The sequence below is a fragment of the Maniola jurtina genome, chromosome 2 (assembly GCF_905333055.1).
Source record: "Maniola jurtina chromosome 2, ilManJurt1.1, whole genome shotgun sequence".
NCBI lineage: Eukaryota > Metazoa > Arthropoda > Insecta > Lepidoptera > Nymphalidae > Maniola > Maniola jurtina.
Genome location: NC_060030.1, coordinates 3,331,312 through 3,348,671, shown reverse-complemented (window position 1 = coordinate 3,348,671; position 17,360 = coordinate 3,331,312). Strand labels below are relative to the sequence as shown.

Below are 17,360 nucleotides of genomic sequence, written 5' to 3'. Positions count from 1 at the left end.
AACCCTTCCGTGCTAAGCACGCTGATGTTAGGTTTTCATAAATTCAACGTCATAGTTTTTAAGTGTTAGGTTTAAGTCTCAAATCTTCATAAATAAGAATTACTCATAAAACCAAATGACGTAATAACACGTGTAAATTAAAAAATTATAACACCTCCGAGAAGTGAAGGTTACAGTGACAAGAAAAGAGCTGATAACTTTCAAACGGCTGAACCGATTTTCTTGGATTATAGCTAAGAACACTTTCGATCAAGCCACCTTTCAAACGAAAAAACGTCAAACTTATACCTAACACCCTTCTTTTTGGGTCGGGGGTTAAAAAAAGACCACTTTAATTTTTCTATAAAATATGTCTTAATATTAAACTCAAACAAGATATTATCTTTTTCCAACGTAAACCAAACTTATTAAACGAGAAAAGTCTTATCAGATTATAACAAATTAAAGATAACAAACCAAAGTAGCACACCGAAACCGATCAACCGGCGAGCGTGGGACGTCGCGTCGGAGGGAAATTAAACATTTCTGTAGGGTAGGATGCCGTGTCGAAACCAAAGGGGTATGAAAAAATTACTACCAGATGAGCTTGTAAAATCGTTAAAAATATAATTCGGGTCAAGGCTTTGTTAAATTCTAATAATATTCTAATACGATCATAATATAATTCATAATGATGATAAAGGCAATGAAAATCTTGTGCTCAGTAATAGAATATTATACGTAAATTAAACAGCTCCCTACTTAATAAGCGACAAAGGTTCGTTATCGCAGCCTCACAGCCTCCGTGACCTTTGACCTTTCCCTCGTCTAACAAGATGTGAGATATCATATCGTGCATAATTTCAAAAGTACACCGTTCACTTAGGAGGAATAAAAGTGTAATAAATTGTAAAAAATTATTCTACAATGGTAATTAATTTGAAAGGAAAACAGTAAGTATTTTAAAATCCGATATTAAATGTTCACCGAAAAGTGGAGATAATTAGGTATTTTAAACCTACCAAAGCGCAACGCGCACCTGCAGAGTGGAGTGCTGAGGCACTCTCTTTTTGATAAGAAACCAAATTAAGCTTTATTTACTTTGGCGACGTGACGCAGGCACTCTCATCCGTGTTTTGTTTTCATTATACTAATTTCTACAGTATGTCAACAAGTAGGAACTTACATAAAACTGTTAAGTTGTTATCAAAACAAAAAGACTCAGCTATATCCTATTCTATACATCTCTATTCTATTCTACAGTTTATACTGGTATACATCGCATTTAAGGATCAAAACACTAGCTAGCTAGAAGCTACAATTGAAATAGTTACGCATTTAATCGTTAAATGTATCGGAAGCTATTTTTGTAAATTTTTCATTTAGAATAAACCTCATTCTTTACTGGAGTGTCACGTATTTTTGGGCACGTACCTGAAATGACGAGACTGCCAGTTGTGAGAGGCCGTCTACATACGGCCCCAGTACGGCGTGTTCCCGCACACGCAACGACCGTCGTGTCGTCTCCGGATCGAGCAGGTCGTGGACACGCTCGTTGTAGATCTCCATGTATGATACTTCCACCTGCGTAAAATTATTATCGTGTTTAAAACAACGACTTCTATCTAGACTGGTGTCGACCCGCCACATTTTGAACCATGCTCGTAGGTGTCGCTTTGCCCGCACGTCCATTATCCTGGGTGGACCTTATAGCTTGACCAAGCCTGACTGGCTGACTTGGCGGTCAGAAGCAACATCCTCTCAGATCCCAACTCCAAAAACTCTATGTCCGTCTTTCCGCCCCGTTGATCTAACGACCTCTACGTCTTCCACCAGTGTCTATCTAGGTCAACGTCTTGTTTAATTCGTAGATACCGAATCTTAGGTATAGTATCTTCAAAATTTACAAATCCGTGAAAGCTATAAATCTATTAATATTTCCATGTATAGCATTGTCGTATATTTTTGCAAACTCACAGTCCTATTACGTGTCCCTGTCAATAATACTTTTTTTGATTATGGCGTAACCCCTGGGATTTAACAATATCGCTCAGATTACAATAATATGTATTGCTGCATAAACCAAAAGGTCAACATTACCTTATAAGTAAGAGCCGGAGGTGATTGTTGTCGGGCGATCCTCTCGAAGAGCGCGTCGCACAGCCGCGGGATGATACCGCATTCGTCAGGGCCCGGCGCGCCCATCATTGTGTAGGACTTCCCGGAACCTAGGAAAAACACAAACTTTTATCATTTAGGTCGGACATGTAACTTTTCGGGATTTAAACAAACAATACTAGAAATATCTAGAGACAATTTTTAAATACTATCAAAAATTGCGGAACAGGCAGGATTCGAACCTGCGTCTTCTGGGTTCGCGCCTGACGCCCTGACCGCTAAGCCACGGTTTCGTATAAAAAAGTATAAAAACACTATCATAACAAGTGTAAATTGAAAATTTATAACACCCCCGACAAGTGAAAAGACCGAAAAGACCTGATAACTTTCAAACGGCTGAACCGATTTTCTTGGACTATTCCGCGCCTACGATCCAAAGTACCTGAGTTTTCCAAAACATCATTTTCAAATAAATAATTATGTATCAAGGCAACGTCCATCTTGACAGCTTGACATTTGTCAATTGACATAATATTATGAACCTAACGGTTATGTAACCTTCTTTTCTACAAGAAAACTAGAAAAGAGCTGATAACTCTTAAACGGCTGCACCAATTTTTTTGGATTATAGCTAAGAACACTCTCGATCAAGCCACCTTTCAAACAAAAAAAAGTAAATTAAAATCGGTTCATTCGTTTAGGCGCTACGATGCCACAGACAGATACACAGATACACACGTCAAACTTATAACACCCCTCTTTTTGGGTCGGGGGTTAAAAATATCTAGAGACAGTCCAGGGACATGGCCAGGCAAGCGTCAGTCGAGCATTCTCAAAGCATGCACAAGAAAACCTATCACCTTGGTCGGCAGTAATTAGAGCCGCATCACGACAAACGGTTCATAAACGGTGATCCCGGTCGGGTCTAGTTGAACATGCACCGAAATCGTTATTACAGTGGTTTTCTTAGCCTTTCCTTTTTCTACGAAAATTCAAATTGAGAAGCACTGGAAGCATGGGGTGATGCAAGCACATAATCCCGACGTATCATACTCCGCTTGGCCCTAACTGTCGTTGTAATTATTATTTATTTTTACTATTGTCCATAACAAATTTTAGCTGTAATCAATGTAATAAAAAATAAAAACAAATTGTTTGTTACTTTCCGTTTAGCAAAAATAGAATGTGTAATTAAGAAAATAAGCGCCTACATTTATGTTAAAATATTAAAAAATAATAGGACATTGTTATGATAATTTGTAAGTAGGAACTTATTTAAAGAGAAAGCATTAAACAATGTACTAGTTAGATAATACCTAGGTACTATAGTTGTATACAAAACTTTATGTAAAAAAAAACTGTTCAGTAAATAAAGGGCTGTATTATTATTGTCCATAACAAAGCAGAACGATTTTAAATCTGTACAATCATACTGATAAAGTGATTTTGAGGGATATGGTATGCTGCGTGGAAAAAAGTTCCATTTCACATCCCCTTTAAAACAATTTAGAATTTTGGATTTACAAAATTGAAACTTTATAAAAATAAAAATATTAATTCTGCTATAAATTTAGCACAGCCCAGCATATTTTCCACGCTACACGAACGTTATCTATCCCGGCGGTTGTCATCGTTTCAAAATTTACGTGCCGCATGCCCCGCATGTGTGCATTCAATGTTACCCCTCTGGATAGAATAGATTACCTATTGGATAAAAGTAGGTCGGGCGATTTTGAATTTCAAATTGATAGCATTATACGACACAAAGGTGCGACCCGAAACGATCACATTTTATAATAATAAATGTATACCCGCTGTAGAAAAATGTAGCTTTATTTCAGTGAAATCGAAAAATCATCATGAAGATTCAGCTTTTTCCAAAACTTTTAAAAAGTATTATTTTATTAAAAGCTACTGTATCCAGAAGTAACATAGGCTATAAAGTATATTATAGGGATATGAGTATACCTATTATGATTTACGTATGTCATACAGGTACACTAAGTTTTACCAGAGCGAAGCTAGGAGCTAGAATTTGATGAAGAATATTAATTACGTTCATCAAACACAATAACTACATATTATATACGTAGAGAATAAAGTTCATCTAACTTAGGAAAATTAATTGGGCTACTTATACAGCCATTTAAATGATTTATTAATTCGAGCTGAATTGGATATTATGTGATTTTGAACACTTGTGTTCATTGTGGCTTGAAAACACCGAATAGATCCGATTTAGAAAATGAAACAAGATTTATTAATTATTGACCTGCACATTTCACAAAATTGTATTGTATTAACTGTAGGTATACTCTCTACTAATAGAGAAATTATTATTATCCATAATGTAGCCGCACATAAGAGCCAGACTCGTTCCCAGCAGTTGTTGAGATGATGTTATTTTTTTGAATTCAGATACAACTTAGCCGCTGACTGCAATTTCACCTGGTGGTAAGTGATGATGCAGTCAAACAAAGAAGCGAGCTAACCTAGGACCTATATATGCCTATCTCATTAAAATTTAAAACAGTTAAGAGCATATTAGAAGTTGCTTACACGTGTCGAGTTTATCCGGAGATATTATAAGGTATAACGAGCTTAATACGCCAACGTAACCTCGCGACGACGCTCTAGGCAAAGTAGAGAGGCGCATTAAGACAAGTGCCTAGTCTGCGCTTAGTATGAAAACGCAATTTAAGGCCTACACGCGGCATGCATAGTTACATACACTCTTCCCTTTAATTAACGTGAACGTTGCTGAAAACGTTTACTTTGTATACAGACGCTAGAGAAAAAATAAGGTCAATTAGTTTAACAGGGAAACAAAGAAATAAAAAATCTGGTTAAGTGCGTGTCAGAAGTCAGAACATATAATGTAGAGTTCCGTAGTCATGCTAGTTGCTAAAGACTTTGGCGTTAATTATTAACCGACTTCCAAAAAAGGAGGAGGTTCTCAATTCGTCGGGATCTTTTTTTTTTATTTTTTTTATTTTTTATGTATGTTCCCCGATTACTCAAAGACCCCTGGACCGATTTGAAAAATTTTTTTTTTGTTTGAAAGGGTATACTGTGCAGGTGGTCCCATATAAATTTGGTGAAGATCTGATGAATATCTTCGGAGATGGAGAACAGAACTCCTCAATGGATAAGAGCAAATTGCTCGCGATCACTGTAATAGCTTAGTAAACAGTAGGGTTTTAACTGGGCATAGCATATTATAGTACAGTGGGGCCACTAAAAATTGTGAAATAAAAAATTTTCAAAAGAAAAATAAAACCGACTTCAAAAACCAAAAACACTAAAAAGTAGAAAATAATTTTTGTTTAGCTACACATGTAATGTACCTAGGTATGAAGTCGGGCGAGCTTCACTCTTGGATTTCTAATTTTGTTTTAATATGCTCGGTCGACTTCATACCTAGGTACATTACATGTGTAGCTAAACAAAAATTATTTTCTACTTTTTAGTGTTTTTGGTTTTTGAAGTCGGTTTTATTTTTCTTTTGAAAATTTTTTTTCTTAAAAGATTTTTCCAAAAATTGTTTAAAAGACTTCATAATGATTTAAAAACATATCACAAAATAAATCTAAACTGTTTTTGACTATCACTTTTCATGTTTAGAAGGTATCTAGCCTGAACACAGAACGAACCTGTTTTTTCATGTAGCTTTATGTAGCTGTGACAGGTTTATAAAACTGCGCTAAACAACTTTAGAGCTTTAAGCTCCACTTGCACAAGGAAAGTAACTGATTTAGTTAAATTTTGTAATGCTGTCACTTTTTGACAAGACCTATTTATTATATTTGATTGCTATTGACAAAAAGTGAAAGCATTAAAAAAAACATAACTAATTCAGCTAGTGTTTTTGTGCAAGCGGGTCTTATAGATTATTTTCAAATTGGATATGGGCTATGACACACAGACAGATGGGCAGACGGAGTGGATCAAAGTTCAAACGGTAAGGGTTCCTTGTTTTGTTACAGAACCCTAAAAATGATAAAATTGATAACAATAGCCAATAAAGCTGTTACTAGTGTTTCAATTAATTTTTTCATAACTGTACAAACAAACTTCCAATTATAAAAATGGATATGTAACCATTTTTTTTACTTCGTATTATTTTCATTGTTCGCTAACGATTTGTTCGAGGCAAATTGTTTATTCAAAGTAAATACATAGTTGTTTAAAAAGTATTGTACTAATATTATAAGTCTTTTATCAGAACTACTTGCCTACTTCAAACTCTTAATAGTTTTAGTTACAAAACTACTAAGGTTCTTCAAAAAGACATTAAGCTTAGTATAATCTGAAGTCGGAAGTTCATTTTCTTCTAATTAATAAGAAAACTCAGTAGGTAAGTAGTTTTAGGAAGACCTGCCTTTAAAAAAGATAAAAATTAAAACGTTTAGTAATGAGAAAATTACAAACAAGTTGACTATTTCTTTGAGTAAATATGAAAATATTATAAATATAAGTAATGGCGGAAGCTAAACGTTTTCCTTTGACAAAGAGATCAAAGACTCTAAGCTTTCATTTGATTTGAAAACGCATATGAAAGCTCTGAGAGAGTGAGATGAGACTGACAAAAACCAACGTTGCATAGTTCGCAGCTACAGAATATAACACTTTGGACTCACGTACACAGTACAAACACAGAGTATGTGTGGTACAAATGTCGATTACGGACAGTTTGCATCAGGACATAAAAAACCGACCAAGCGCGAGTCAGGTTTTTGCGATTTCAACATTTTGCAACTCCACAATTCAAAATTTTGCAAATTCAACATTTGGAGCCTGAAGGGGCTCGCGCACCATGGTTTCATGCGTCTAATTGATTATTTTATTGCTTAGATCAAGTATTTCTAACTGCAAATTGCTGCAATTTTTTTATATAACTACAAATTAAAGATATTCGGACTTTTTCCTTTACTTGTGTTATGAGACGTTGCTTCTTGCTACATCTCGTGATTCTTATCAGAAACAGAAATCGGTCAGGTTAAAAATAACGCGTTCAACGCTTTCTTAATTTACTTCTTTTTTTTTTTTGTAAAACGAATATGTTTGCACGGATCCTAAATACATAATGTTAACATGGTCTTAGATACACGTACTACTTTTACCTTCATAAATCAAGAGTAAAAATGGTTGACAAGTAACGATGCCGACAGAATAGGGCGGGCGGGCGGTTAGAAACCAGACATTACTCTTCACTTGAAATAGTCGGCTTATCGCCACATACACTACACTGAAACGTCCTTGATGCTATTTGATTAATGTCCCATATAAAAGGGTCTCACCATAACATGTGTTGGAAATAGGGTCAGTGCTCGCAAATAAAAGAAAGCTACTATTATGTGCCTACCGGATAGGAATGGTTATGATCATTTGCAACCATTATTCTTCTATCAATGAACCTTTACGTCTTTAATACACAAGTTCAACTACGAGTATATTGTTAATTTCTCATGTTTACAGGACACTTGACCAAGTTGTTACGAGTACCTTGTCAGTGGTTGTTAAGTCTAGAAGTCCATTTATACTCAAATCCTAATCTCTAACTACCGCCATTATAACAGAAACAAATAACAATTAAGTACTTCATTAAGTTTGCGATATTTAGCTTATAAAATTTAGATTTAAAGAAGACTGAAACAGAAGCCGTACGTCACCCGAGCTCGCCCGCGTCGGGTGTGCAGGGTGTTCCCTCCCCGATTGCCATTTCCACTTGTCGCGTACTATATAAACAACACAACAACAACTCTAATCGGATGATTGATACGTGAAAACACAGGTATCAAACTGCCAGATATTATACATGCATAATTTTTATATTTAAGATAAGACGTTCACACTCACTAGACCCTAAGGCTCTATAATACAAGTGCGGCTCTAATTTCGCGGTCGATGTGTTCGTCAGCGCTGGCGCGGAGCCAAACAGTGGGGCCGCGTATTCGGCATTCATCATGGGGCATTGTTGTTGCGAAATTGCAAAAATTACTATTGATGCCCCGCAAGCGTTGAGAAAAGTACGCGCTGACTTTTCATTGTTTGCAAATACAATATTGCTAATGTTCAAACTCAAAATCGTTTATTCAAAGTAGGTACTATTGTACACCTTTTGTTTGTCACATTTGTTAGATTTGAAAGATGATATAGTGGTGATAATTAATTAAACTTTAAACTAAAGCTACAAGGGTTCCAAACGCGCGCAAGTCTGAGAAGAGCCCACAAACTCAGATGGGTATTAAATTTATTCGAGTGAAAAAACGTGCATTTCATTAAAAACTAGCTTATTCCCACGACTACGATCGCGTGGATTACACAAAGTTCAAACCCCTATTTCACCCCCTCAGGGACTGAATTTTCAAAAATACTTTCTTAGCGGATGTCTGCGTCATAATAGCTCGATTGCGTGGATTACACAAACAAACTTCTATTTCACCCCCTCAGGGACTAAATTTTCAAAAATACTTTCTTATCCGATGTCTGCGTCATAATAGCTATCTGCATGCTAAACAGCCCGATCCGTCCAGTAGTTTGAGCTGTGAGTTGATAGATCAGTCAGTCAGTCAGCTTTTCTTTTTATGTATACTCGTATAGATCACATTGGCCACTATCACCTGAGCGTTTAGCAGCTCTAGCATCTTTTATTAAATTGATATGTCAGTCAGTCAACCCTACAAAGTAGGCTACTTTCATGTAATATAGAATGGATATTTATGTATGACGAATCTCCACGATAAATACTAACTTTTAGCTTTAAACTCTACAAGCTCACTACATACTTATTGATTTACCAAGCAATATTCTGAATATCTAGCTGAAACAGCGTCATGACCAGTTGAGCATATAATAACCCAATAACACAGCCTGTCATTTGCATATGTGTAGAGTAATTCACGTGGAAATGACAAATTGCATCGCCAGTAATGTGGCTTTAATAAACCGCAAAGTAGGTAGTATGTCAATACAATACAAAGTGACAAAAAGGGAAAATTAATTAGATACTGCGTGTACCTCTATAATTAAAAAAATATGGCAGAAACACATTCGCAAAACTTCCCTCCACTTAAGAGGAAAACCAATGCGAATGACATAGACGATTTCACCTTCAAACTAGCAATTTTGACATGTCATGACCCTCTATTGACAATTAATCAAGCAGACATTTCAATCTGCGAAATTTACGCGGACTTTTAGTATTTTGACGTAGGAGGGTAAACGATCCAGTAAATGAACAAATAAGGACTACCCTGACATTGACCTAAAATTAAGGTGTATGAGAATCGTTCTATATATAATTTTTATATTTTGTGTGTCTGTACACAGTAGGTATACACTCTTAAATTATTTAAATATCAAAAAATCAAATAAAATGCGTGGTATTAATTATTATAACTTATTTTATTTAACAAAAGGATAAATTGCCAGTAAATGAACTGGGAATTTCAGTGAATGAACGAACTCTATCTAGTGCATAAACTCTCGATTCCTATTAATAAATAAATTCTTAAATATATTTTCGGCTTGGAATTCAAAAAAAATTGTCAGATTTTCACAGTTTTTGACTTATTGTATATTTTTTTCTACATTTTGCGCGATAAATCAAAAACTATTTTACATAATAATAATAAATAAAACCTGTTTTAGAATGTATAATAGAGCCCTTTCTGTATAATAGAGAAAAACTTAATGCCCATGTTGCACCCAAGTCGCTGGAAGTGCAACATCAGCTGCTGAATGTTTTGAGAGTAGTGAGAACAATATACCGTAACACATGTTATCAGATTTGTTCCTTTGAGCCGAGAAGCCACATGTTCTGATGCTTTTTAGACAATCCAAGATCTCTCATTAAGTGGTCCAAATCATTTTGATTGAATAGTCTAAGTTGAGATGTAAAAGTCACTACATCGTCACTACCTTCTGAAAGTTCTTGAAGTAGATTGGAGGTACTGGGTTGGGGCTGAGGTACAGATTTATCACCAGAAGTCAGAATCGTTCTAATTGTAGACTGCAAGTTACAATAGAGTCGCTTGGAACAATTTTTTTGCTGTTTCTTCTGGTTATATTCACAATGCAGAAATAATAATCATCATGGTGTTTAGATGGTTCGCGCCAAATTATAATACTTTTTTTTTTAGTAAAAGTAGGGTCTATTCTTATTTGCTCATAAACGCAATGAGGAAATACAGCTTCCACATATAAAAATTTGGAGTCCAGGCCTTGCTGTTAGCTGCTAATGGGTTCTCAAAGTAGCCCGAGTATGCTTGTTTTACAAAGTTAGACACACTTGCACGACATTCTTTAATACGTACTCGCCACCAAATGGTACAAAAATGATTGGAATAACTTGCAGATGTTCTTCTTGATGTTAACACCTCGATAAATTTTGGAAATTACTTGTGTGATCTTAATAAAGTGTGAACATACAAAGTGTGAGTATAGTGCAAAATATGGGGGTACCTGTATCTCAAAAACTAGAGCTGCTGTGTAAAAAATTAAAGTAGATCTGAAATCAGCGACGTCAAATTAGTAAGAAACAGTTTCAAAACCTAATAAAACAAAAAAGTTGAATTTTGTATGCCAGTGAAATGATTCGGAATCGGAAGCCACTTTATATATCGCGAAATTTGGAAATGTGGTCAAATTTTCGAAATCCATATTTATCAATGAAAAGCGACATAATTTTGTAAGTAGTACTTACTTACTTCAGTTTACTATTTTTGAACAGTTTCGCAGAGGTACAACAATCGGCCTCATTCAATCAGCCGCCATATTTATAGTAATAGGCAAATAAATACAATTAAGTATTGGAACTACAATACCTATGCTCCTAAATGTATCTTAAAAAACAAGTCTCATTCAGCGTTACAAGTGCAGAAGAGGAAGTAGACAGACGGATTAACATCAGTTCGAACAAGTACTGGGCACAAAAGGAAAGAATGAAAGGAGCTTACCCAGTACATCTTAAAAGATCCGTTACAGATACATGCATCCTGCCATGCCTCACCTATGCCAGCCAAACATGGGCCCAGACAAAGAATATAAAAAGAATAATAGTGACTTGCTAAAGGGCGATGGCAAGGAGCATAACTTAAGGAAAAAATATTCAAAGTGAGAATTGAAGACATAAGAAAAAAGACAAAGCCTACAGACACCTTGAGACATGCCCTAAAACTGGAATGCAAATGGTCATATTGTATCGATTTTTACAGATGAAAGAAGGACAGGAAAAATCTCCCCTTGGCCAGGTCCAGCAGGCAAAAGAAAAATAGGTAGACCGAAGACGCATTGGTCTAATGCTATTGTGCAAATCGCGAGAGAAAATTAGCTTGATAGTACCAAAGACAGAGAGAAATGGGGATACCCAAGAGGGATCCTTATCCAAGAAAGAAGAATACCAGAATAAATATTTTAAAAAAAATCTAAAGAAAAATTAAACCGACTTCAAAAACCACAAACACTAAAAAGTAAAAATAATTTTAGTGATTGTGGTTTTTGAAGTCGGTTTTATTTTTCTTTTGAAAATTTTTTATTTCACAATTTTTAGTGGCCCCACTGTACTATAATATGCCATACCCAGTTAAAACCCTACTGTTTACTAAGATTAATATCTTAGTAAACAGTAGGGTTAGGGTACACTGATCGCGTGCAATTTGCTCTTATCCATTGAGGAGTTCCGTTCTCCATCTCGGAAGATATTCATCAGATCTTCATCAAATTTATATGGGACCACCTGCGAAGTATACCCTATCAAACAAAAAAAAAAATCCAAATCGGTCCAGGCGTCTTTGAGTAATCGGGGAACATACGTTAAAAAAAAAGATACCGAGGAATTCAGAACCTCTTCCTTTTTTTGAAGTCGGTTAAAAATATTTTTTAAATTTTGGTAACAGTTTCCTTTTTTGTGATGCCAGGGAGCTCTAAATATCGATTTTGAACGAAATCGGTCAATTAACAAAGAATTTCAAAATGGCGTCGACTTTTTTAAATTTTGGTAACAGTTTCCTGTTTTGTGATGCCAGGGAGCTCTAAATATCGATTTTGAACGAAATCGGTCAATTAACAAAGAATTTCAAAATGGCGTCGAATTTTTTAAATTTTGGTAACAGTTTCTTATTTTGTGATCCCAGGGAGCTCTAAATATCGATTTTGAACGAAATCGGTCAATTAACAAAGAATTTCAAAATGGCGTCGACTTTTTTAAATTTTGGTAACAGTTTCCTTTTTTGTGATCCCAGGGAGGTCTAAATATCGATTTTGAACGACATCGGTCAATTAACAAAGAATTTCAAAATGGCGTCGACTTTTTTAAATTTTGGTAACAGTTTCTTATTTTGTGATCCCAGGGAGCTCTAAATATCGATTTTGAACGAAATCGGTCAATTAATAAAGAATTTCAAAATGGCGTCGACTTTTTTAAATTTTGGTAACAGTTTCCTTTTTTGTGATGCCAGGGAGCTCTAAATATCGATTTTGAATGAAATCGGTCAATTAACAAAGAATTTCAAAATGGCGTCGACTTTTTTAAATTTTGGTAACAGTTTCCTTTTTTGTGATGCCAGGGAGCTCTAAATATCGATTTTGAACGAAATCGGTCAATTAACAAAGAATTTCAAAATGGCGTTGACTTTTTTAAATTTTGGTAACAGTTTCCTGTTTTGTGATGCCAGGGAGCTCTAAATATCGATTTTGAACGAAATCGGTCAATTAACAAAGAATTTCAAAATGGCGTCGAATTTTTTAAATTTTGGTAACAGTTTCTTATTTTGTGATCCCAGGGAGCTCTAAATATCGATTTTGAACGAAATCGGTCAATTAACAAAGAATTACAAAATGGTGCCAACTGTTTTAAGTTTTGGTAACAATTTCCTGTTTTGTGATCCTAGGGATCCTCAGATATTGATTTTGAACAAAATCTATGACAGTTCAAGAAAATAGATTTTAAACACTATTTAAATTATTATCATTAACATTAAATTAAATGAAAACACGACGCGCGACGTGTACTGCAGCCCCTGAGCTTGAGCACAGGCCGAGCCGGTATAAACCGATTTCTCTCCGTACGCGACGTAGCGCCTGTGCTCACGCACACACGCGCCTCAAGCTTGTAGTAGTGTACCTATCGTAGCGCGCTTGTATGAAGCTTTGACTCTGTTCGCTACTCATGTGGTTATACAACGCAATACCACACTCACAAACACTCGTACAAACATACAGACAAGTATATACTCACACACACTCACACACACACACATGGACGCACACGCACTTTTGAACGGTTTGAACGGAACACGGTTTTGAAATTGAAATTGAAAAAAGTGTAAGAATTTGTAAGAAAATATTTAAAAAAGGTATATCAGCCGGTTTTTTATTCCAGCTCTTAATACATGTAAAAACGTCCAATCTGTTCATTTACTTGAGCCTTTACCCTAGTACCTAATTATATCGACCGCCCCATATCAAAACAAAGTAAATGTCATTTTTCCGAAAATCGTTTTATGTCATAAGCCTAACTTTCATAGTATGTCCCGTTGTATTGTAAGGACACCCACATTAAAGTAAAATTAAAAGCTAGTAAGTCGCTTTGACCATTTTAAAACATAGTAAGTCTATGAACTCGCTAGGTTTTTTATAGATTAATGCGCCTTACTAAGTTTTTCAAAGGAATTAGATTAAATAAAATAAATATCACCCATTATCTAAATACCATGTCAAAACAGTAAATACTTAATAATGCATTAAAACTTAAAAGTAAGATAGGAAAAGTCAAAAGGAGTTCTGACCTCTACATGTCAACTGTTAAATATGGTTTGCAAGGGAAATACTTTGCATACTTACATAATGTTTTTAGGGTTCCATATCTCAAAAGGAAACACGGGACCCTTACAGGATCACTTTGTTGTCTGTCTTTCTGTCCGTCTGTCCGTCTGTCGTGTCTGTCAAGAAAACCGATAGGGTATTTCCCGTTAACCTAGAATTATGGGCAGGTAGATAGGTCTCAACTCTCATAGCCCAAGTAAAGGAATAAATCCGAGAACAAATTTCGTGATTCTAGATCAACGGGAAGTACTGTATAGGTTTTCTTGACGGACGGACGGACAAATGGACAGACAACAAAGTGATCCTTTAAGAGCTCCGTTTTTCATTTTGAGGTACGGAACCCTAAAAAAGAAAATGATGCACATGTTATGAATAAATGTGTAGGTCAGTCTTCACACTAAAATATTTAAACCCCTTTAATTTAAAAACTGTCATAGCCTAGTGGTTAGAACGTCCGCCTCCTAATCGAAGGTCGGGGCTTCGATCCTGGAATCACGCACTACTAACTTTTCAGTTATGTGCGTTTTAAGCAATTTAATATCACTTGCTTTAACGGCGAAGGAAAACATCGTGAGGAAACCTGCATACCTGCAAGTTTTCCATGTTCTCAAAGGTGTGTTCCTAAACTTCTCTTGAATTTAAACCACTTACTAGGTTTTGATCTGAGAAAGAAATTTGACATTAATTGACAAAATTGAGAGACCTAAGCTTGTATAAGAACACAGAAGTGTCATAATTCGTGTTCACTTTGCCTAACGTCTCTCAGAGAGCAGAGAGAGATTTAAACTGTTTCTTATAATCATTGGCCATATTTCAAATGCGAAAGTGTGTTTGTTGGTTTAATATTCAATCACGCTGCAACGGAGCAACCAGTCGACGTGGTTTTTTGCATGGATACATTTAAAGACCTTGAGAGTGACATCTCTCTCCGCATCGTATTCTTTATTGCTGAGGGTTGTGACCTCTTTCCATTATTCCTACATCTAATGGTAGGTTTTCTTGGGATGCGGTGAGTTCAAAGAGCCTACGGAACTCGACTAGAAAAACGAGATTTTGACTCTTAGGTTTAACGGTTATAAATTAGTTATTATTATCAGTGATAAAATTGATTAGGGCTGCCAGGTAAAATGACATTTATCTCGGAAAATCAAAGAGTTTCCACGAGATTTTTTCCAAGTTTGCGCTACTAAGTACATATTATGAAGAGGAAAGGTTTGTTTGTTTGTTATCGATAAACTCTGAAACTACTGAACTACTTGCACTAAAGACATAATCATCAACATCAACCGACAGACGTCCACAGTGAACATAAGTCTTTAATAGGGTCTTCCACATGCTACGGGTTTGCGCCGCCTGAATCTTTGCGCTTGCGCTTGACGACAATCATGCTTTAAAGAAAGCAATGATGAGGTCCAAGTTGGAGCACGCTTACCTAGAAGATGCCTATTCACTCTTGGCTTGCAGGTATCTAAGGTATATATGGCAGGAAACACGGCCGCCGAAATGGCGTTCCAACCTTTAGGCTCTCCCCATTGCCCGCAGCATGAATCTGAGCTTTCTTATGATGGTTATATTATTATGTACATATAATATCTCATAAGAAATCTCTAACACACAATCCAGCTAAGTAGGTCCAATTTCAAAAAAAGCTAGCTAGCCGACAAATCTAACTCAGTTAGGCAGCCTTCGGGAACCTTCGAGATGTCTCTCGTCCAAAATTCCTCAATGCTTGAAGACCAGTCTTTGAATAGTGCATGATGTCAGTGATGAAAAATGGATCCGAAATATAGGTCTTTTTTGTACACAGGAAATGCCTGACGCATACCCCTCCGTCATGTGGGGCTTGCACCAAACTTGCACTACTACGAAATCCATTTCGGAACACGGCACCCGGAACGAGGCGCGCTATCTCCTAAAAAACATAGGTATAATACCTATTTAGAACACTTACTATCTGTCATCATAATCTATGACAACCTCCGAGTATTTACCTGGTAAAACCGTGACTTTAGAATAAATTTTAGTATATAAGCAGGCTTCATTTAGAAATGAAAAAATCCCTATTTTATTTTTCAACGATTATAAACACAACTTTCATTCAAAAATAATAAGCTTAAATTCATTTTAAATAATATTTTGCGACGAAATGACGCGCGCAGTCCGCCCGTCATGACAGTCCAGTGGACACTGAATTCCATAGAGCGCCTGCAAGAAAATAAATAGCACAGGAAGTTTTTTGGTTAGTTTTAGATTATTTAAGAAATGAAAAACATTTAGTATAAAACTAACAGTTCGAATTGATTGCTAAACCTAAACATATCATTTTCTGGAAGTTGGCTTCAAAGTATCAAGATGTTAAAGAAAATTTTTACAGAACAAGTTGCGAACAGCAATGTTTTCAACTTGTTTTTTTTTTTTATTGGGATAATGTATACTAAATTAAAAGAGGCCCTTATAATCTTCACAAACTGAAGTTTTTAATTGCATGTATTTAATAGCTGTTAATGCTTTAGAAAAATAAACAATTTACTTCAAAGTACAGCGTTTTTGCGATTTGTCAAATAGCCATAGTCTTAATCTTACTTCAAATCACGCCACGCTAGTAGAATCTAATCAAACCATAACTTACGTCAATCTATAAATACTGTCAAAAAGAAGAAACTGACTGACATACGTATCAACTATCAACGTTCATGACAGTTAAGGAACTTGAAACAAACGTCGAGGCTTCGACGTCACTGGCAGGCATGTTACCTACATTTGACGCTAGGAAGCCTATGAAACGCCTATTTTGCTTTGTTTTCACGTCACCCATAGCCTAATATTTGACATATCGTCGATTACACCTCAAACAAGTCTTTATAATGTACCATGTAGTAAATTAGAAAGAATTTAGAGCAACGAGATTGCGATTTCAGTAAGAAGTCGCAACAAAAAGCAGGTTTGATGGCAGCCAACCGCTCAAACGCTAGAAAAAAACACGGGCTGAATTGAGAACTTCCTCCTTTTTAGAAGTCTGTTAGAAAAGGTTGTCATTTCATTCTAGCACCTGATACATCCATGTAGGTTCTATTTAGGATTGGTGTTTTTTGAACTTATTCATATTTGATGTGACTTATGACACATTTGGTGGAATATGGGGTGACGTATTGTGGTGTGCATAAGGCTTGGGAGTGACGTGTGCTAATGTGCCCGAACCATTACTCCGAGATCCACTATATCACAAAGGTTATATATACGAAAATATGAAAGGAGAAAAATTCCACTTTGCCCTATGACTTTGTGATGCCTCTCCAAACTTTATTTATTTTGTTCAAAAATGCTCAGTAAAAGACCTATACTTTTGAAGAAACACTGCGCTCGCCCTCGAACAATTAACGAAAACAAACTGTCGAGTAGTTGAAACTCAATTTAGCTGTCATGGACCAATGTTCAGG

The 17,360-nt window shown here is 35.8% G+C and overlaps 1 protein-coding gene across 13 annotated transcripts in view; it reads right to left on the bottom strand.

The window, feature by feature from the left end:
• The window catches only part of LOC123874320 (kinesin-like protein KIF13B), a 184,443-nt gene that overhangs the window by 51,716 nt on the left and 115,367 nt on the right, over positions 1–17,360 (bottom strand). For all 13 annotated transcript variants that reach the window (XM_045919584.1, XM_045919601.1, XM_045919621.1 and 10 more), the window contains exons 4-5: positions 2,080–2,207; positions 1,414–1,563 (exon numbers count right to left, since the gene is read on the bottom strand). In XM_045919584.1, coding sequence (XP_045775540.1) covers positions 1,414–1,563; positions 2,080–2,207 — 278 coding nt within the window. The remainder of the gene's footprint in view (positions 1–1,413; positions 1,564–2,079; positions 2,208–17,360) is intronic.